General features: G+C 48.0%; 1 protein-coding gene across 1 annotated transcript in view; it reads right to left on the reverse strand.

Annotated features, from left to right (window-relative positions):
- Positions 1-807: 807 nt before the first annotated feature.
- The window catches only part of LOC142591253 (uncharacterized), a 29857-nt gene continuing 8258 nt past the window's right edge, over positions 808-22406 (reverse strand). Inside the window, exons 2-5 of the mRNA XM_075703593.1 lie at positions 16026-16234; positions 8098-8237; positions 5425-5585; positions 808-1064 (exon numbers count right to left, since the gene is read on the reverse strand). Coding sequence (XP_075559708.1) covers positions 925-1064; positions 5425-5585; positions 8098-8237; positions 16026-16234 — 650 coding nt within the window. The 3' untranslated portion in view covers positions 808-924. The remainder of the gene's footprint in view (positions 1065-5424; positions 5586-8097; positions 8238-16025; positions 16235-22406) is intronic.

The following is a 22406-nucleotide window of genomic DNA, read 5'->3' on the forward strand; positions in this document are numbered from 1 at the left end:
AAAAACAATTTTTGCGTTCGCATGTATTAGGCACTGACGAAATGTTTCCGAATGTTCATTGTCTTGCGACAAATGAAGGTCCGAACGGTTACTGTAAACCTCAGAACAAAAACACTGGCAAGAGTGCGAACACCATAAATACTTAACCACCAAATTGTTTTTACGAACCAGTTTGTATTTCGGTGCCCAGGAGGCGGATGGATCATGACGTCATGATACAATGGCTCGCTTTGTTCCAGCAATCGCTGCGACTACGACACGCGGATGATAACTATGCACGAAGCGTCCCCACTTAGTTCTTGCACGAACCCTGAAGCTATCAACCTTGCAAGTAGACTGCCCACTTTCCAGGCCACAGGATTCGCTTCGGTTGGATTAAGTATGTCCATTTTTTTGTTTGTTGGGATGTTTTATGAATTTCGCACGCGTGACACGCTCTTGAGCAGGACCCAATTTCGCTCATGCAGGTATCAAAATTAAAAGCAAATAAAAAAACAACAACTGAGGCTTTACGTGCCGAAACCGCGATTTAATTATGAGGCACGCCATAGCGGGCGACTCCGGATTGATTTCGACTAGTTGGTGTTCTTTAGCGCACACACAGTGCACGGCCACGGGCATTCTTGCATTTCGCCGCGATCGAAATGTGGCCGCCACGGCCGGGATTCGCTCCCGCTACCTCGTGCTTAGCAAGGCAGTGCCAAAGCCACCAAGCAACCAAGGCGGCAAAAAAAAAAAAAAAGAAACAAAAGAGCAAAGTCAGAAATTTGTATGAAAATTGAAACTGATGTCTACTACATGATCGCATGCGGCTGCCATGGGCAACGTTGAAAAAAAAAATGATGCAGTAAGCCGCGCCTGCTTGCCCAGCAGCGAGTGCACTCATTTGTGTGGGCGATGCCTGACGCTGGGGTGAATCCTGGCTCAGGGCTTTGGCATGGGCTTTCTCGCCACGGCCCTCTGCAGTGCAGCCCGAAACTCGGCGTTCAGGAAGTGCTCGGTGGAAGCCCGCACGGCAGCGCGTCCGGACTCCATCAGCTGCCGTAGCTCCTCTTCGTCCACGGCTGCGTTCATCAAGGGTGCGGTTGATTGTTACACTGTCACCGGCCTCCGCGTCTTCCGCTGTTCTGCCGGCATTCGGCTGTCGAGCATGAGGTACACCAGAAGCAAAGGTACGCTTAAGGGCCACAACTTGAGAGTTCAAACTTAAACCCGCACTCGCTGGCGTTACCATATTGTAGGAACAGACGGTTTGCATTGGCCTTATCGCGGCCGCCATTTTGGCGTATGAGCCGTACTAGCACGTCCGGGAACTGCGTAAACAAGAAACCTGACAGCCAGACACACGCGCGCCTCGCAAATTTCGACAGCTCGATAGCTGTGACAGCCTGGCGAAAAGCAGTCGCCTTCAAAAAGCAAGACAAAGGCACGCGTGAAATGGCGCACTAACATCAACGGGGCCGCCATGTTCGGTGGCCTCGATGACGACACGTGAGAAGGGAGAACGTGTTCGCGATGGCACGTGAAAACTATCTAGTCGCGTTCGCTGGCGCGATTAGAGGAGCGCGCGTGTGGCCCCCACGAAACGTCCGCTCGCGTGCCTTATCAGCCTATTACAGTGGAACAAAAAAACTTGCTTTTTATTTGGTTTTGGCTTACGGAAAGCCTTGGTCTCGTATTCAGATTAGAAAAAAAAGGTGTATAAGGCCTCAGGCTAATACTTATTATTTTTCATATAACGTATGCAAACAGGGCTTTAAAATTGTGGTTCATCAGCATCATTATCATCAGCCTGGTTACGCCCACTGCTGGGAAAAGGAATATATCCCATACTTCTCCAACAAGCCCGGTCATGTACAACTTGTGGCCCTGTTTTGCGGTTATGAAGACGCAAGAAATACTGTTGAAGATTAACTGGATTCTGTTCCAACGCGATTCTACAACTCGTCATTGTATTTTTATTTTATTGAATTTACGAAGCTATGTCAGAGGGAAAAACAGGAAGCTGTCCACCTCTTATGCTTGTAACCTACAACAGGGTATACCTACGGAGTGAAAAACAGCAGCGGCGTTTTGTAACAGTCCCGTTTTGCCGGATCGATGCTTTGGAACTGCGTATCAGTATATATATATATATATATATATATATATATATATATATATAGAAAGAGAGTAAAAATTTCGACTTTTAGACGGCACTGCTGGGTAAGAATTTTCAGGGTGCCAGGAATCAGGAATTATGCGTTCCAGCGTTCAGCCTCTACGTAAGCTACATATGACAGCCGCACCAATGTAATCTATATATATATATATATAGATTACATTGGTGCGGCTGTCATATGTCATATGTCATATGCTACATATGACAGCCGCACCAATGTAATCTATATATATATATATATATATATATATATATGTAATCTATATATATATATATAGATTACATTGGTGCGGCTGTCATATGTAGCTTACGTAGAGGCTGAACGCTGGAACGCATAATTCCTGATTCCTGGCACCCTGAAAATTCTTACCCAGCAGTGCCGTCTAAAAGTCGAAATTTTTACTCTCTTTCTTGTTGAACAAATCCACATCAGATGTCTCCACCAGCACTGTCCTTGCGAATTCGTCCCGGTACCCTTATAAAACGGCACATCGCTAATCTGTATACGTTCTGGCTGAAGCTCTTCGTTTAAATATAACGTCACCGTCAGTAGCGGCTCGAAAGCATTCGTTATATGAGAAGAAATCAAAAACAGGGCCCCAACTTCATGTTTAGACACCGACGAGTCACCCTTAGAACGGAGGACCGGTTATTTTAAGTCGCACCGTGATCTCGATGCTAAAGCCCTTGACACGCGGTGCCTAATGACTGAAATGCACTGGTGCTCGCCAGCTATAAGTTTTCCCTCTAGGACGTGGAGGAGGAAGTAGACGCTTCTCGAAAGGCGCTGCCTTGCCGAGTACGACAGCGATGTCGTATTTATGTAACTGCTGCTGAACTAAAGAGCTTTTGCATTTGTCCTTACGGCGATGGCGAGCTCTACGCGGGGCTGCAGAGGAAAAAAAAAAGTGTAGGAGGGACTCACAAATATACGCTCCCGACTTAGCAGTGCACGTCGGATTTGGGACTGCGTCCACAACTCACGTTTGTACCCCAATTCAGCCGCAGCTGACGACGCGTCAGCTTCGTCAGCTGCAGCTGAACAAAATAAACGCTCGGCGCACCGAATAATGCGATTTCGAGAGTCGCAATAAGCTTGCCATATACAACACGGTGCTTCCCTGCGAAAGACGCTTAAGAACCTTTTATTATGAGACCCAATGCGCCAACACATAGACCAAGAATAAGAACAGGACGCTTCGCTCATATTTCTTGGCCGTGGTCTTTCTCTTGGTTTTAGAAGTGAGGCGATGGTGCCTTGCGATCAAAACACACGAACTCGACCAGCTTACTGTTCCTATATTAGGTACATTTCTTCTCAACCTTACCGTTGGATCAGCTTGGCGAGCGACTGATTACGGTATCTATATGAGCTGCACGAAGGCATGTGGTCACCCGCAGCGCTGTCTCAGCGGCTACGGTGTTCAGATGCTTTCGTGCTGCAGTGGCTGCTACACTTTCGTGGAAGCGGAATCTACCAATGTTAATGTACGAAGATGAGGATTTGCAATAACCAAGCGCGGGGGGGCTCGAGATTAATGGAGGGCGCTGCGCCAGTGCGTCTCTCATAACCCCCAAGTTGGTACGGGACGTTAAACCCCATTTTCTTAATGACCGATCAGGTTGCGAGATTAGCTCATAGCCACAGTTTAGTGGGGGATGATGTTCAAGATCATGCGATAACGGGGTACTCTGCTTGAAAAGTGCACTCATGAAGACTCTCATTGACCGTTTACAAGAGGTTCTGAGCTACAGCTTACCCACAAAAGCACCCTCAGACCCATGGACAACAGCGGGCCAGATGTCAAATTGATTGCACATGAACTTTCGCATGAAACTACTTGTAATCAGCAGCGCAGCTTTGAAAGATTAACCACCAACTACTGTGCTTAAATAATTAACTACGCACGGCGAGAACCAATGTTATGAAAGTATCTTGTGGGTGGAACATTTGCTCTTCCTATATGTCGCGGGCTTTTTTTATGACGCGAAAACAAAAATGCACTGGACTTGCTACAGAATTGGACTTTTTCTATAGCGTTCTAAAATTTCACTGAAAAACTTAGCACAAAAGAGTTTGACACAGGCACAGGGAACAGACGAGGAACAACGCGTTCAGCCTCGTCTGTTCTTTGTCTCTGTGTCGAACTTTTTTTGCTCTAGGTTTCCCAGTCAACCTGTAAGGCCAGCTACCGCAGCAGTCAGCCTTTCTGAACTATAGCTCAACAATTTTCTGAGTCGCAAGTTTTTCTCTAAGTTGAACTGTTGCGGAGATGAATAATTATTTTCACAACTATGCAACTATGCAAAAAAAATATTTCACTTGCTTCACAGACTGGTGGTCTTACGCTTTCATACGCATGCTCCTAATAGCACAGCCGACTAATTACACCTTGGCCAAAATTACCTCAAACGCCGCACATCAACACCACATACGTTAACACTATTACAAGGTTAAGCGCTGCAAAAATTCGACAGCTGACTCCAAATTAATATGGGCCGTGCACGATGTCAACTCACGCTGGCATAAAATTTTGGTGAAATTTAATACGTAAAGTTCTGAGATTGTTCAGGAACTCGAGTGTGAGAGACGACATCTGTTAAGTTCTGCCAGTGGTGCAACTAGAAACGTTGATGCCGATTATGACTCATTTATAGGTCTATCGTTACATAAGTGTATTCTGCCCTTGTTACAACCATTAATATCGCATAGAATTACGATTTTAATTGAAAGAATGCATTCAGCGTTTCCGCCCTCTGGTACCGCAATGTGAGAACTGACCTGCAGACAATTTCCAAAGCTGTCGCGGCAATTGTAAATATTAACGCACACTAACTGATTTTCTTAAAGGCAGTTTCGAGTAACCTAGAGATTGAACTGCGACGTGTAGTGAGAGTGATGAGTGAGTAAGAGTGATGTGCACATACATAATTTCCTTGCCCGAACGGTAGCTGAAAGCCGTTCGCATGCTTTAGCCGTCGCCGGACTATAATTATTCGTAAGCGGGACTCCTTAGCACACTCTCAAAATTCGTGCTTGATTGGACCATACATGGGCTTCTTAGCAGAGGAATAAATCGCTTAAGAGGGACAGGACTTGTTCTACCGCGCAAAACTGGTTTCTGTACTCGAAGCACGCGCTACGCGACGCTGCCAGCAAGGCACAAATATGTGTCGCATCGAACGAATGACAATTCGTTTCACATCACGTGCCAACCCTTGCGCCTCTTCGCTGACATTAGGGCGAAGGGGCGCCTACGTACCTGGTCGTCTGTCCGGACTGACCGCGGTCAGGTTGACGCCACCTGATGCGAGCTGGAAGGTGAGGAGGTTCGGCCTGTCCTCCGGGAACCCCATCACCTCGACCAGCGCCACGGTGTACTTGAGCAGCAGTTGCAGGTCCACGAACTGAGCCTGGAACATGCTGCGCATACGTCCCAGATCATCCCCGATCGTAATCCAGCAATTGCTTCACTACGCCGCAACCAATGTACACGGATGTTAGAATTACGACCTGTAACAGCAGCTTAGGGGTCATGACCTTCGCAGCTGAAGCACAAGAACAGCTCAAGCAATACGTATATTGCGACAGGGCGTTCGGTTCGGAAACTCGCTTCCTGCGACTACTGGTGCCTGTTCATAACTTGCTGAGTTGGTTGTCACTATTGATAGTAATAGGTTGGACCTCAGTGGAATCATAGCATGTTCTTCCTGCTTCCTGACAGCGCTATGTTCTTTAACACGTACCCACTCGCGCGTCGACTAATCTAGAAGTAAGAACACCGCCGGGGAGCACAGCGCCCTTTCACGAGTTGATAACAGACGTTCTAACGAGCGTGTTGGCCAGGGAAAAGTAGTGGATTGCAACTGATCGTTTTAGCAAACAGATAAACGTGCACTGTCGTCATTGTGTCCTCGTTCTGGGGAAGCTCCCTGCCCATACGCGGCTCAGAATGTGTACCGCGTGGCCGTGAACGTAACAATAAAGAAGTTCAGGTCGCTCTTTTCTACAGCCACTGAGCGAATGCTTTACTATAGACGTTAATAAAATTTTACCTGCATTTCTGACGTAACTAAGTGTCGTCGCAACGCTTTCTTGTAGGAATAGTTAATGTATGCACAAATGTACACCCTTTATTTAGCACCCCCTGTTGCGCTGATTGTTATTGCTATCGCCTAAGCTTTACTACATTTATTTATTTTATCTCTTCAAAAGAACGTAGTTGTCTATGTAAGAGTGCCCCTGACTATGCACCTAGCCGCGCGAAGACAACTCAACGAGCACCATGTATTCCAGGAACAAATGACGCTTGCGTGTCTTCAGTAACGTTGTTATTGTTAACGTTTTTTTTTTGTTTCAGTTCTTCCTTTTCATCTTATTGCGGCATCTTGACGCACGTAAGTATCATATTCTCCCGCGGCCGGCAAAATCACGGACTTGCGTCCTGCATGGCGTTCATCTCATCGCTTCTAAACTCTGCTTTATCAACAAGGCCAAGTGTCAAAGCTTATTGCGACTCCCAGGATCTAACAAGATGCTGGGATAGCCAGGCCTATAGTATTCTTATGCTGTAAAAACCCAGGACCTGCTTATTGTGCAGGATTTGAAAGAGAGTGCGTGAAGCCTTGATTAGCATATGTTCCAGCGTCGACGCCACGTGAGTATAGGTACAGTCTGTACTCAGCGACCAGTAATTTGTGACCAACTGCACGGTGTGGCCTTTTAGAGTGCAGTTCTTATGCCCCTGTTAGTGCGATGAGCGTCGGCCTAACTGAGCGAACGAGTACAGCGAAAGATGAAAAAGCGAACGCGGAGCGCAGCGGGGGATGAAAGAAGCGATGGGAGAAGCGGGGGAGGAGAGTACGGCGAAAGCGTGAGAAGAAAAGCTTAGTGCGGCGATGATGCTACGAGATGGCGTAAGAGTAGAGCGCGTCGTCTGGGAGCCCACGTGTCATCCACGTGCTGACTCTCACGATATCTTGATAAGCGGGGCAGTCGCGCCACACTTCGCTCCGTCTGCAACGTGCCGCACGAGAGAGATTTTCCGCGCCAGCCAATATTTCTTTTCCGTATTAGGGAGTATCGTAATCGTCGGTGATTTTTTTAGCAGCCGCGTTGCCTTGTGTCCTCCCTGTTTGACATGAAAGCAGTGTTGCCACGACACATAAAAAAATAGTAGTAGATTTTTTCGCGAAAAATCAGTAGAAATCAGTAGGTTTTTTATTTCAATTTTTGCACTCAGTTTATGAGCCCACGAATTCAGCGCTTATATTAGTACTCTGTTGTAGTATTGTAGCTTCTAAGAAAAGGTACAAAAATTGACCCCGAGATTCTTTGCGATACTATTGAAAAACCCGGGGATCCAGAGAACCACTGTCAAGCACGAATTTAAAAGCAGTGAAGCCCTCCGATGGCCTATTCAAAAGCGTCAGATGGTAGTTAGTACCTGAAAGCTTTATAATATAGTATCTTCCAGACAGGGGTAATTGGCGATCGCTGGGAGAGGCCTCCGTGCTGCAGTGCACATAAAAAATAGGTTGATGATGATGATGATCGTGGTTTCATAGTTGTGGGATACGGTAGTGCACTCACTTTCACAAATTCACTGCCTCACCTTTTACCCACTTTGCTCAAAGACAGAGGTAGCGCCACATTTGAGAGTCTGGAAACGCAAGAATGTATGTTAACCTCGCTTTGTTAACCTAGCCAACCACGTTTTCTTTCTTTTTTTTCGCTGGCTAGGTGGTATCACATTAATATAAACTCTGTAATGAAAAAGTAGCATCTTTTGCTTTCGTTTCAATAGAAAAGCAAGAAAATCAGTAGATTCAAGCGCTTTATCAGTGAATCAGCAGAAAATTTAAAAAATCGGTAGATCTACTGATAAATCAGCAGCCGTGGCATCACTGCATGAAAGCCATCGACTAGCGCTCACCCATTGAGGCGCACATGTCCCCCGCAGTGTACAGAGGCATCCTCGAAGCGTATGTACGAGCCCGTGGTCAAGTTGCCGCGTAGGTACCCGGGGGCGCTGGCATCACCGTACCGCTGCACGCCGTCCGAGAGGCCTGTGACCTGCGGCGTGGTCGTAACTCTCTGCAACAACCTCCGTGCAGCCCCTGATAATCGGAATTTCCCTTACAGCATGGCCATTTAGAGAACACGTCAATGTCCGAGTGTAAATATTCAGTAGTGGCAGTGCTGGTATCGAGATCTTGTGACGCTTTACTCAACTAGAACGCAAAGTAACGCTATTGGGCAGCATAAGTGTTCTCGGCGAAGAGCCGTTGTAAGTAGATGAATACGCAGCAGCCGACTTGTTTACGGCATCCAGTACGTAGCATTTGGTCTAACCCGTCAATATATCTCGGGAGGTGGTTGTCGGAGCTATCTAAGTGAAATTGAAAATAATAGAAGCTCCCTGGGCTGGGTTGAGAAAGGCGGGACTGCTCATTCTAAGTGCCGGTATTCCGGTGTTCCACAATTTATTTATTTATTTATTTATTTATTTATTTATTGAAGATAGCTCCAAAGGCCCTCATTACGAAGATATTACACTAGGGAGGGGGGTGGCACATAAGCATTGGTCACAGATTATGCTTATTCATTATACTGACGCACACACACAAAAGAAAAAGAAGTCATATAACCATACTGAGAGGCTATATACGGGTAAACGTGCAACAATGGAGAAAGTTCAACAAGAATTTATTCCTTCTATTATTGTCAGAACAATGCTGCAACTGACGGCATATTTTTCCTGTAGAAAGAATATACCAGTCATGAGCGACCTAACATTCATTTAACAATATCCATAATGTTCCTACGCAGGTTACTTCACTGGTGCAAACTTTGGGACAAACGAATTGTTCTAATTACTCACCATGGCTTTTTTTTTTTTAGAGAGAGACAGTGAGAGATAAACGGGGTAAGAAAGGCACGGATGTTAACCGGAAAAGATTCTGGTTCAGGGAGGGTAAGGGGAAATGAAAGACGGAAAGAATTTTCACAGTTGTAGCGTTCTGCCGCTGATCCCGGATTCACGAATGTCGGAATCACGGCGGCCGCCACCGCTGCCGCCACCGCCTTTTCAAATTCGGCTGGGGAGAGTGCACATTATTCTTCGCATTGGCAAATTCTGCCACGTCGTCAAATTTGGTAAAGGTGGCCTTATTTGAGCCTATCAGAGAGGCCTATCAGAGACAGCCGCCTCCGATTGCCTAAGAATGCCACCATTAGCCAATTAGACGACATGGCGGAATTTAGCAATGTGCAGAATAGTACCTCAGGCAACAAAATGCAGCTCCACAAAACAAAATGGCAGTAATGTAAGACAACAACAACAAGAAATGGGCGCTCAGAAACCGGTGCAGGCAAGCGAGGCCCCAACTAAGGAACTTCTATATGTTGCTCTGCACGCAAGGGCGTACTTAAAGGAGGGAAGGGGGGGGAGGCGCCTATGGGGCTTCAGGTCTGTCGCCTCCCTTCGGAAATTTTGTCATGGTGTCACGCACAGCGACCACTACAACCAACTGCACCGGAATCCATTCTAGAATTCTGTCTAGGATGTCTTTTCTCGCGGCGGAAACTGTTCGCTGTCCTTGTGGGCTACATGGCTGAAACGTCAAATTGACGTCCTTATTAAACAGCGACAACAAAACGGCTCGGAAGTGTGTTTCGACCTTGCACCTCGTGCCTGGCCCACACGTTGCACCTACCGCGCGCCGATCTGGATGCAAGCATGGCCCCGCGGCCCCCGTCAACTCTGTACACTCTCCCTCCACGTTTAGTTTTTTTTTTTATTCTCTACAAGCACGGTGGAGGTATCCACCTGTGCTTAAACATACCGCGAAAACCGGCACATAATACAAGTATTTTTGCCAGTTATTAGCCCACCAAATTTCTTCCTCGTACAATATGTTGATGCAAACCACAATTTAAGCCAGAAATCGTGCTTAATTTGTTTTTTACGTTATTGCTGCGTTGCTATTATTATCTTCATAATCTTCTGGCGCAGAGAGACTGCGTGGGTTTGGCCGCCATGATGTGCTGACATAGCAAACGAGTACGCACCTTCCCAACGTCGACCTAACGTGCTAATCAGATGAAGCACACGTTATCCGGAAGTGGCGTTGTTGTTTCTTCCCCCGCATTCAAGTTGTAAAATGTCAGGACCGCCAAAGCAGTAGTCGGTTGCCTTTAAGAGGACGGTAATTTTATCCACACAGAAAATCAACAACTACAGCACTCCTATATTTGGCCTCGTAATTCCGGAGCACCCTGTTTGACGTGCGTTTAAAAAGTGCGCCATTTCGAATTTGCTCGACGGCACAGACGATCCCTGTACCTGGGAAGACTTCTTGGAGAAGAAACTGTCCGATAGTGCAACCATGGACAGCGACGATTGAATCGAGAAATCCGGTGTAAATAAACGTTCGCGCTGAGTTTGGTGCACTCGTATCGTGCGCGGGTAAGACTTATGTCTCTTTTCGTTATCCCCAGATGACGATTTGTCTTGTGTGTGGGCTTTTATGGTATACCTCCTCTCTCTCTTTTTCGTATCGCCGGTGTATGATGCCGAGTACCATGCGCATGATTCCCTGTGGACGAAGCTTTGCACTTTCTTTCTATTCAGGCGGTCCTTCGGTAGCACAATCAGTAGCCCAATGTAGATACTCGCTTGTGGCCAACGCCGTAATCCTCCCTTTGCATTGATTTCTTCCTGCATACCCCTACCAAAAAAAAAATTGTTGCAGCACGAAGACGTGTTGTCAACTGATCAAATTGCGGCTTTGTTATATTTTCTTATACGACAGCCCAACCTCACTCCACGCCCCCCCCCCCCCCCCCCCCCCCCCCGCCTCCATACAAAATTTCCAGCTACGCCACTGTATGCACCTGACAGTGCAGCTCTATGTTTCAGCCACTAAACCGAACAAATTATTCAGTCAATCAATAAATCAGACGACATACAGATAGAAAGATGCAGTTTTAGCATCCCAGCGTAGCGGCGCGCTTAAGATTTTCCGTACGCGATCGACACTTTACTGCCTCGCATTTACTGCGATGGCTATTATATAACGGACGCTCTATGCTCGTTCGCGCCGTCGGCAGTGCTACCGACGTCGTGCTGTCCCTTAATCGACAGGGCATGCGCCGCACACGCCGGAATAGCGCGAGGGCCTCCAGATCCGCGGAATGAATTTTGCCGCAAAAGCGAATGAACCAAGACGATGCGCAGTCAGCTCTTCTCTCAATATGCTCGATGGCGGAGCTATAGTACAGCGCTGTACCTTGCGCTGCCAGCATGAGTGTTGTACGCATGTACACCACAAGCACACTGGTGTTTCGGCTCGGCTTCTGCGTCTATGCTCTGGTCTGAACAGTAAAAGTCAAGCTAACGTTAGCCAATAATTAACTGGGCGCTCACTAACGCCAACGGTTTCCCTTCGTCCTTATGTCGCGCACCATCGAGGTGCATTGCTCGTCATCAAGCCAGCGTTCTGAGACGCCTGGCAGCTGCAGGGGCGCTGTTCTTTCTGCTCAGCAATGACCTCGTGTGCTGCGTCGTACCAACGTGTCGCACACGCACACACACACACACGCACACACGCGCGCGCACGCGCGCACACGCACGCGCGCACACGCACGCACGCACGCACGCACACACACACACACACACACACACACACACACACACACACACACACACACACACACACACACACACACACACACACACACACACACACACACACACACACACACACACACACACACACACACACACACACACATACACACACACACACACACACACACACACACACACACACACACACGCACACGCACACGCGCGCACACGCACACACGCACACACACACGCACGCACGCACGCACGCACGCACACACACACGCACACCAGTGCGTGTGCATCGCTATTCTTCGGTGTCACGCGATTGTATACACACGTGTCTGTGAGATGGCTCTACCATGAAATTAAAGCAACAAAAATACGGAACGATAGAGTAGAGACGCTAAACAAGGACAACGATTTCTACGTGCTCAAGACGGATGCCCAATACAGGACGAGACCACAAGGGGATCTTAATGTCTCAGAGTGTGCAACGACTTGCTGACGGTGCCGCGAACCGCTCTTGCCTTCCGGGACGCCGTTTGTGAAACGCATTCATAAGCAAATGCAGAAGAGCGAACCATTAGTGTGACCGCTTGAGGGAACGCCAAAACGGGACTGCTTGCACCCCGGGTGAGCCTTCGGTCTTCCCCTCTCTCGGGCTTCCTTAAATAAGCCTCCTTTCGAAATAGACACGCGAGTTGAGGCGGCGAGCACCGACGTGGCGGGTGCGGAAGCAACCGGAGCAACGCGCCCCGATTGACGCAAGGATTGAAAGCTCGGTGCCTCGCGACGCCTGCCGCTGCGAGGAACTCGTTCACGATGAGAATTGCTATAGGGGCTCGTTGGCATGGCATGCCTTATTTCGTTGTAGTGCAAGCTGAAGACTGTGTTCGGCTTGCGCAACACGCAAGCTGAGCGCTGTGTGTGTCAGATGTGCCTTTCTGTTGTCCTTGTTCAGCTTGCGCTACGACAAAATAAGGTATCTCTTTCACGAATGAGTGAACCTCCATGCGAGCAGACGCTGGCACGTTGGTGATGATGATATGTCGATGACGTGACAAAACTGTGATTATGCACAATCACTGAGTACGGTGTGAAGATTGGGAGGGTCAAATAATTTTATTTTCCGGCTATTTGCTGCCTTCAACTAGAAGACAAAAACATATGGAAATGATAATTATGGCGATGATAAATAGCATTGTATTATCTGCGATGGAGGTAACAAATAAGGAAACCTGGGAGGTTGTGGAGGGGAGGGGTTACTGTGAGGCGACTTATTCGTAGCGGGCTGTGCATTTCGGGCGCCGGTGATTGGCTGAAGCTGTACCAGCTATCCGGGCACAGGCTCCCTCCAGCCAGTCTCCTCTTCGCTGGTACGACTCCAATCAGCGGTGGCCGAAATGCTCAGTCCGTTAGTTGGCCTCTTACAGAATAGCCCTCTCGAATAGCTGTCGATAAGTAATATATATGTCCATATAAGTTACTTGGCTGGTATACAATGACATATTGTTTATGTTTCTACCATGTCCCTGCCATTTCTTCGTCCATAGTTTCCGCTTGACATTGAAGGTCTTCTAGAATTCGCGAAATAGATGGTGCGCGCCTCAATATCCACCATGATAAAACACCGACGTACAGTATTAGTTCTAAAGTAAGCGAGTCTATTAAATCGAATATCTCATTGCCAATCCTCCCGGAATTGAAATGATAGTGTATTTATGGGTTTTTACGTGCCAAATTTCATGATCCAATCACGAGGCACCCCGTGGTGAGGCACTCCGAATAAATCATGACCACCTGTGGTTGTTTAACGTGCACCTAAATCTAAGTACACGAGTGTTTATTTTTTTTGCATTTAACCCCCATATAAATGCAGCCAGTACGGTCGCGATCGTACCCCGGCAACGTCATTTCGCCATATATTAAGAAAAAAAAACAATTTGAGCCGCTGAACACGCTACACAACGATTGCTGTCGGCTGCTCCAAATATACATCAAAACGAAAAAATAAAAGGGACGGAGGGGGGGGGGGGGGTACCACATCTTTTGCCTGGGAACCAATAAGACAGGCGTGCGACCACATAAACTGTTCCTGAAGTTAGCGATATCTACCGGGTGTTTCAGCGAACACTTGCAAAATTTTTTAGAGGTTACCTGTGGCAGATAAAACAATACTATGGTTACTGAGCCGGTCTACTCGAAGAGGCGGACATTACTCGCACAAAAAATAAAAATACATAATCGACTGATAAAAAAATTCACGAATTACGTTTTTAACTAATTACCTAATGGCCCATATTGCAATTTACAAATTGTAGCGGCGGGTTTCGCAAGGCGGATCCATTTGGAACGAATTCTCAGGATAACCCCAGTGTACTTTGCGGAGAAATGCATTGGTGTTCCAGTTACTGCCTGCCACAGACAACCTTGAAGAATTTCTGAAAGTGTTCGCTGGAACACCCTATATAACGAGTTATTTATGCAGCATCCATAATTTAATAGAGCGCGTGCTTTTTCAGTATCGGCTCAATGATCGCTGGCAGCGGCACCCGTGAATCGACGCTTTGGCTTTGGTCATCGTTCCCCACTGAATGTCCAACGATCCTGAATGCCCAGCCGACACGGAATGCCCACTATTGGACATTCCGTCTAGTCGGACACTCAGTCTCGTTGGACATTCAGGCAGCAATCGCCAGAGAAGCGGGATTTGACCCTCGCTGCAGTGCAAGCTTCAGTTTTTTTTTCTTTTTTGTGCCGACAAGAGCCACTCCGTGACAAGAGCGTAAGAAGCAAACACGCGTGAAAAATGGAAGCGACTGGCAGCACAATTTCTAATTATTCCATTTACAGTGCGCATGCGCAGTTGTCTGTTTTCATTATGATAAACGTCTCCTTAAGCTACGTTGGTGGTTCTGCAATATTATTAGCTGAAGCTTTTTGAAGGAACCAGTGCCCTTCATATGCTGCAACGGATAGCCGAGATGGTACCAAGAGTTCGCGCAGAACGCTCATGTCTGCTCGAGCGATTAGGAAGGGCGTAGTGAAAGTAAATGTGCGCATAACGTCTTGTTCTCGGTCACATGTCGTCGAAATTGTGCAGGCGTATGAAGCTCTCCTTATGGGCGAAATATCTGCACTATTTGTGTACATGGCGCATGAGGCATATGGTCAATGATTAAGTATCATTGTGATGTGTAATTCTGGACGAATAGGGTGCCACCTTTTCTGTACGAGCATTAGGCTTATGGTTTGCTATTGAGACGACATTATTCACGAGCCGCAGAACAGTTGGAGATGCCTGAAGAAGCCAAAAAGAAAACAAAAACCCCACAAGCTCTATCGGCAACGCTTCTGTTATGCAAAAGTGGCCCGCAATTGACTGGCTGACAGCGACGTTCGTCTCGCTATCACGATGATCGCTATCAGAACTGGTGGTTGCCCGATTAGTGGTCAGCGAGAGGACCATCTGTCCTGGCAGGAGTTTTGTAAATGCGCGTTCAATTCACCGCTATAAATCACAACTAAGCTGACAAAGCGACACAGCAGCCAACACACACCACGGCTTCAAATCCTGAGTCACTCATTGCGTCTCATGCTACGTCTACTTGGTAACGCGCCTTTCATAACGGTAAGGTGAGTTAATTGAAGTTGCATGTCGCCAAGCTAGCCGAATAAACCAGGCTGGACATTTCAAAATTTTTAGCGTGCATTAAGGGCTTCGATAACGCATAATTTTTATACGATCATCAGATAACACATGAGGGCACAGACCACGACAAAACCATATAACATCGCAAGACGATATGTCATCATGGCGACAAGCTCATATAGTTGCTGGTAATTGGATGTGTAGTTACTATCGTTTTGCTAGCCTTCTTAATTTCGAATAGCGTATATTTGATTTTATTTATATATGTATGTACCCAATCAGCTCATCTTCTACTCTGAGCACGGGTACTTTATGTATGATTCTCATGGATATAGAGCACCTGCGCAAGTAATTTTTCATGAAAGTCGTTTGTTCTACAAGGTAGTTATCACTAGCTATGGCTTGTTGTACAATGAATAAACAAAGCGACAGGACGGTGACCAGCCACCTTCCTGTCGCTTTGTCTGTGTCTGCCTCGCCGTTTTCTTCCCTTTTTCAAGTTTGCTGGCATACTTTCTTAGTATAAACGCGTAATTTTTCGCTTGATGACTGGTCGGACGGCACTCATTTCGCTTACCTTGATGCGAGTGAAGTTGGCCACGTGACGCTGCAGTCGGCCGAAGGCAAATGCGAAAGCCGGCAGTGGTCGCGTGTCCAGGCCTGCAGCCTCTTCCTTTAGCGCCACGGCCAGCAGCTCGTCGAAGTACAAGTTGGTGCGCCTCACGGGGTCGTCGTAAGCACTCAAGCCAGGAACGGCCTCCGCACCGGAAAGCGCAATTTGACGTCCTGCGATTGAGGATGCGTGTCGTGCGATCGTGCGATCACAGAACGCATGTGCACTGTGATATCGTATGCGGCTTACCCCCGTCTTCTAAAATGAGGCTAGACCACGTTGTTTTCCGCTTGTTAGGCACCTCAAAGCCAGACATGGCATCCAAACAGAAACAACGCTTGTCTACATCTCCCTTTCTTCTTTTTGCGTCTTTCGTCTGCTTTCGCGATGTTTAAAAATATGGAGAACCAACCAGCCAGGTCACCTAACCTACACCATGACCTAGACGCGGAACTTTTCATCGACTCTATGATAATTTCTAATGGCATCCCCTTCGGAAAGTGGCGGCGAAAGACAGTTCCGTAGCCATCTTGAACTGTTGGGCTGCATCTTTTGCAGTCTAGCACTTTCCTGTATCTATTTTATCCCCACAGCTTTCTTTCTTAGTTTACCTTTACTTTCACCCCCTAACGACGCACAGCGCCTCGCCTCGGCAGAAAAGCGCTGCTCTGAGATAACGCTCCGCTGTCATTGATACAACCAGGAGTTGTTCTATAGGTGCATTAATTCCACTGTGCGTGCTGCTGACTGGTGTGCGAGGCGCTCAACAGACGGTGCCACCTCTGAGAGAGAGGAGGCGGCAGGCGGTTTCGGCGGTCGTGTAACTTGAACCCAGAGCACGGTGACCCGCAGTGAAACCTCCGTGCGCGTGGATGTGCGCGGGAAAGTAGAACAGATGAGGGACGGCTGGGCACCCAGCGAGACGCTGCATTGCAGTCTCGCGTTCTTACTTTTACTTTCGTAAATGTTGTTTTTGCTAAAGTAACCGCTGTTCGAGTTTCCCTCTACCTCCGAAAACGTAAAATATTATTATTACTGTTAGCCCCAGCTCACGAACACAAGCGTTACGAGCAGCTGACTATAACATTCGTTGCCCAGCAGCCGTTGTGGTGTGTCATTGAAGCGCGGTGAGTACTTCCTCTAGTGACGGCGCTGTCGAGCTACGCTCTTGACTCGACGTGGATTGCCGGAGTGTAGGGACGTTCTAGAACACGTAGGTGGGAGTTTCGAGTGCTCTGATAACCTGGGAACAGCAAACGTGAGCAAGAAAAATAGGCCCATCGTGTACGTTCGCTTATCGTGCTTTGATTTCGACGTTGCGCGATATAACGTAAGATTGAGACGGGTGCCTAATTTTACCTTTTGCCGGTGACGACTTTCCATCTTATCGTCAATTTGTCCCTCGGCGCAATACGCGCGTGATGTACCCGGAATTTTTTCGAACGCTGCCGCCGACTCTATAGCAATTTTTTTTGTCAATTCAGATGGTGCGCACGTGAAGCAAAAAAAAAAAAATAACTGTTTCGCTGTCATCAGGAAAAGGGACGGTCCCCTTCGAGCGCGCGGCTGGACTAGGCTGAACTGCATGACCGCTCCGCCTACTTCCTCTCCACTTGAGTTCGAGTGCAATGTCGATACCCATGCAGCGTGCGTGTCCGTCCTATTTTGCCCGCTTGCATGGCCGTTAGCTGTATCCTATTCATCGGGATATTGGTTCCTCGGTTCTGCGCGAACCACCGCCCGCAACGCTCCTTATACTCGCCGTGAATGGTCGGGAGATATCGGCGCCCCAGTTCTAACGTCAGGTGCACTCCTGCGAGATCGTCCCGAGTCGTACCAACACCTCCGCATGCAGCGGTGACGGGTGTCAGGCGGCCAGGCGGCGGCGGCGGCTCACGCACAACTCTTGACGCGGACAATAAACGGACAAGAAACAATAGCGTTTCTTCGTCGTTGTGTCGTCTTTTCACCGTGTGTTCGTCCTTTTTAGCGCTACCATCAGTTTTAATTGGAAAGATTGGTTGCGCTTTGTAGACGATCACGAGTAAGAAGACTTTTGCGCCTGTCCTGTCTTCTTACTTGTGATAGTCTACAAAGCGCAACCAATCTTTCCAAATACGATGAACCAACTTGCCCAACAACGCATTCTGCTAAACATCCGTTTTAAAGATTGTTGAAGCGGAGCCTGGCGCGTGCGACAGAGCGAACACTGACGCTGACGCGCACTGCGCTAGTCCCTAGACGAGGCGCGCTCAAGCGGAGGGGAAGCATAGCCGGTGCGCCGATGCGGTTTGGTATGGTTTCGGTATAATGTGGCCGCACGCTCGCGGAAGTTTGGTACCTTTTCTCACGACAGTGCGTTATCGAACGCACGGGGGCACGATGGGGAAGATTGTGCTCGCACTCATCGTAGTGATTTCATTGTTGCCTGTATTAGTTGGGTCAGTAAAAACCTGGTCATACGTCGCACCTTTCTTTCTTCTTCGACATCACCACAGCCTTACAATGTGTATGTAGGTACACATGGAATCGAACCAAACATCGAACCAAGCCTACCATCCGAGCGTTATAAAAACTGCGCTACGGCTTCTTTCTGTGAAATAACTTAATTCTTGCGCTGTTGCTTTGGGGCGTACCTGCCCACTGCCTCACTGCCCGGGCAGCCAGCGGCGGAGCGTAACACTGCTGGCATGTCTAATGCCCCAACCACTGGCACGCGCTGGAAAGCTTCGGCGCGCGCCGAAGGGTCAAATGCGTCAAAGCGTCGGTCGGGAACTCGCTGAAGCGGAACGTCGCGCAGCGATTATGTCTACTGCCGATGCTAGAAGTTTGCCGACGCGCGGCGAAGCTGCGCCGGCGTGCACCAATGAGAGGCTGCGACGCCTCGCAGGCGTCAACCAATCGGAGGCTGCGGAGCCTCCGGCTGCTAGGCCTGTAATGGCCGACCGTGCGGAGACGCCGGCACCAACGATCGTCCGAGTTTTTTGGACGCACGACGCGCGCGACAGTGTTCCTGAAAGACAGTGTTGTGATAGTAGGCCGACAACGACACGATCAACCGACCGACGACCGTGGGTTGTGGCAGTGCGACGTGGATCCGAAGCGACTTCGAACGACGCCGACTAATCCAACCTGCCCACTGGGTTCCGCCGGGCTCGGTACGATCGTCTGCTAAAACAGCCAACCGAATCACGATTGCCGCAACGTCTGTGCTTGTTGTATGTGCATATTCTTGTGCTCAAAACGAATGGAAACACGTTTACGAGCTCCGAAGTCTGGATAATCAACACTCGCCTATTGCCGATGTTGTTTACGTTACGCGTAGGCCTAGCGCGTCCATCGAGTTCGTAACTGGCGAGTGAACGAACTCACCTGAGAAACTCTGTCGAAGGAAATGAATTTTCAGGTCCGTTTGGTGCTGCAGTGATTTAAAATATGGCACTCTTGACTTCGTGTGACCTGTGATGTGGTGAATGAACCGTGTCGAAGTTGGGTTGGTCAACCGCGGCGTGTTTCGTGAGGTGTCGGTTGATTCAAGTTTAACGGGCAAGCTCTGCGCTGTTTCCAGTGGTAAAGATAACTTCCGAAAGCGAAATACACTAGTTGCCGAACTATTGGAAGTACTTACATAATCAGCCGTGCCGCCTGTTTCAGCTGACACTGCGCTCTTCTATTCGGCATGTGAATCCAGTTCAGTACAAGTTCACTGTACTCATTCACTCACTTCTTTCTAGTGCGTCCGTCTTTTGGGCTAGTCGGGCATAAATCGCTCGTGAAGTAATCAAGAACACTGACGCACTGAAGCATACGTGACAACGCAGTCATGTTTGAGTCAGTGTGTCGTTATAGTTGAGCACTGCAAAAAGAAATTATCTGTTTGCAACGTGTGCCCTGTGTGCAGTGCATAGCAGGACCTGCATCATGCAAGACCTATGCATGTAGCAGCGTATACCACGATTGCTTCGATGCCCGCTTCAGAAGCAGCAAGTACTGAGTCAATGAAACTGTAATTGATTTTTTATCTCACTTTTTGCTTATGGAAAGTGTAGATGGTGTGAGTGCATTGTGGGGAAGGTGAAAAGGTGTCATCAGTGTTTTGTGCAGTCAGTATGCTTAAACTGCTGGAATCCCTTCAGCCTCTACTAAAATGTTTCTTGCTGCGATACTATAAATTGTAGTCAGGACAAAGATCTACTCAAAACCAAGTTACTAATGCATCTGCGGAGAATGTGTTTCATTAACAAGTTAACGCTTCCACAACAACAATATGCCGATGCACAGCATATGTGCTTACAATAAATACATTCCGTAAAGGTGAACGACTGGGCCTACAATATCAAACTTTGTAGTAGCACTGTAAAAAGGGCTGCCATACGTATCAGCTACAACGAAAGTGCTGCATGTCCAACCTTCTTCCTTGGAGGCACTTCTATAAAGACTGTTCGGGCCCTTCCCATTCTGGGTGTAGCATTTAGCTGTTCTCTCAACTTTTCCGCATATGTCACCAGCACTGTATGTAAGCACCGGCCCTTTCTTGGGTTTGTGTCCCGTGTCTCCCTTCCCTGATGACCTAAGGTTTTCCGAGCACTCTACACTTCTATCATTCTGTCACGACTTGAGTACTGCTCATCAGTATAGTTCCCGTACCAAACTCGTGACGCTAACAAGCTTAAGCTTGTTCAGCGCCGGACAATACGCACCCTTTACTCCCGTGTTTTCGGTTGTCACAAGCTCATGCCAGCCTTCGAGGATTGCCTCAAACCCCTCAAGTAGCACACCCTGCAACACCAACGCAACATTGCACTAGTCTATACTGCAGAGTGTTTGACGTCTCTCTGGACAGCACTAATCTTTCTTCAGTTTGTCTGAACAAGCGGTCAGCACAGCCTGAGCCCTCATCACGCCTCTATGGCCCGACACCACAACTCCATGATTATATCTGGCATGCAGAGCTTTCTCTCCACCCCCCTGGCGATTTGGATTCTCCTTCCTTGGAACCAGACTTCATTGGCACTCCTGTGTGTTGTGCACCTGTCGAATGTATGCGTGTGTGCCGTGCTGTGTTATTGAGCAAGTGTGTGTGCACGTGGAGGGGAAGGAAGTGTCTTCTGCATCCTGCAAATTCCTGCTTTAGATGGCTGGTTATCAGATGCTCTAACATACAGGCATCAGCCTTCTTTTTAGTCTAGTGTGCCAAGTTACCACTAATAATATTATTATTATTATTATTATTAGAATCATCACTTTGACCACATTGATTGTGTTGAAGCCAGCGTGACACATAATTAAAAATATTTCTGGAGCTTTGTGGGCTCTCTCTTCTAAAAGGAGTGCCAAAGGACGGCTGCTAGAACGCACAGGCTGCAGGGAATTGGCGACCCCGCGTGCAGCAACTGCGCCGATACGGAGACGCTCGACCACTTGCTACTTCGCTGCCCTGCCTTCGATGTGGAGCGCACGGACTTGTGTACAGTCTATCGGCGACTGGGACTGACTTACGATACGGCGACCGCGCTGCTATTCCCTGCAGCCCACTCGTCCATCGTGAAGCATGCTCTCTCGGCACTGCTAGACTACTGCAATGCGACGCACTTGAGAGCGCGGCTGTGAGCCCCGCACTCACATTCTTTTTTTCCCCCTTCCCACGTTCGTCCAGTCTTTCTCTCCTTCATCCTTTTCTTCCCATTCCCCCTTCCCCGTGCAGTGCTGTTGAGGTGTCCTCCTGTGAGAGACAGTTACGGCGCTGCACTCATCTCTTCCGTTTCCTTTCCAAAAATCACTTCACACACACACGAACACTGCTGATGCCTTTGCAGAACATTTCTGTTTGCTACATCGTGTGAAATATGCTTCAAGTAACCTTCCTTTTCAGTCTGGCACAGTGTATGCGAACAGTCAATGAAAACCTCGTTTCCAAGTATATGAAGTGCCTTAAACTTTCCCTTTCTTGTGGTGTTGATGGCATTTCCTCCACAGAGCTTACCCCTTTGAGACGCTGTCTACACAATTGGGCACAGCAGGACTCTTAAATGCTTCCAACACTATGGCATTAAGTTATATGCACAAAACGCACCATGTGAAATTTTGATACACCCTACATGATGCTCCACTCCTTAGGGTCGATGAAATGAAAGATCTTGGTGTGTACTTCGACAAAATGCTAAGCTTCTCTTCACATAGATAATTACACAAGATGCCCTTCACGCTCTTGGAATTGCATGCCGTATATTGCATGATTTCCACTTACCTGTTGTGTTTCTGAAATTCTGCTGTGTGCCTCCAACTACTAGAGTATGCCTGTGTAGCAGGGGGGTGCAATGAGCAAATCTAATTCTGACCTCATTT

The sequence above is a fragment of the Dermacentor variabilis genome, chromosome 8 (genome assembly GCF_050947875.1).
Source record: "Dermacentor variabilis isolate Ectoservices chromosome 8, ASM5094787v1, whole genome shotgun sequence".
Taxonomy (NCBI): domain Eukaryota; kingdom Metazoa; phylum Arthropoda; class Arachnida; order Ixodida; family Ixodidae; genus Dermacentor; species Dermacentor variabilis.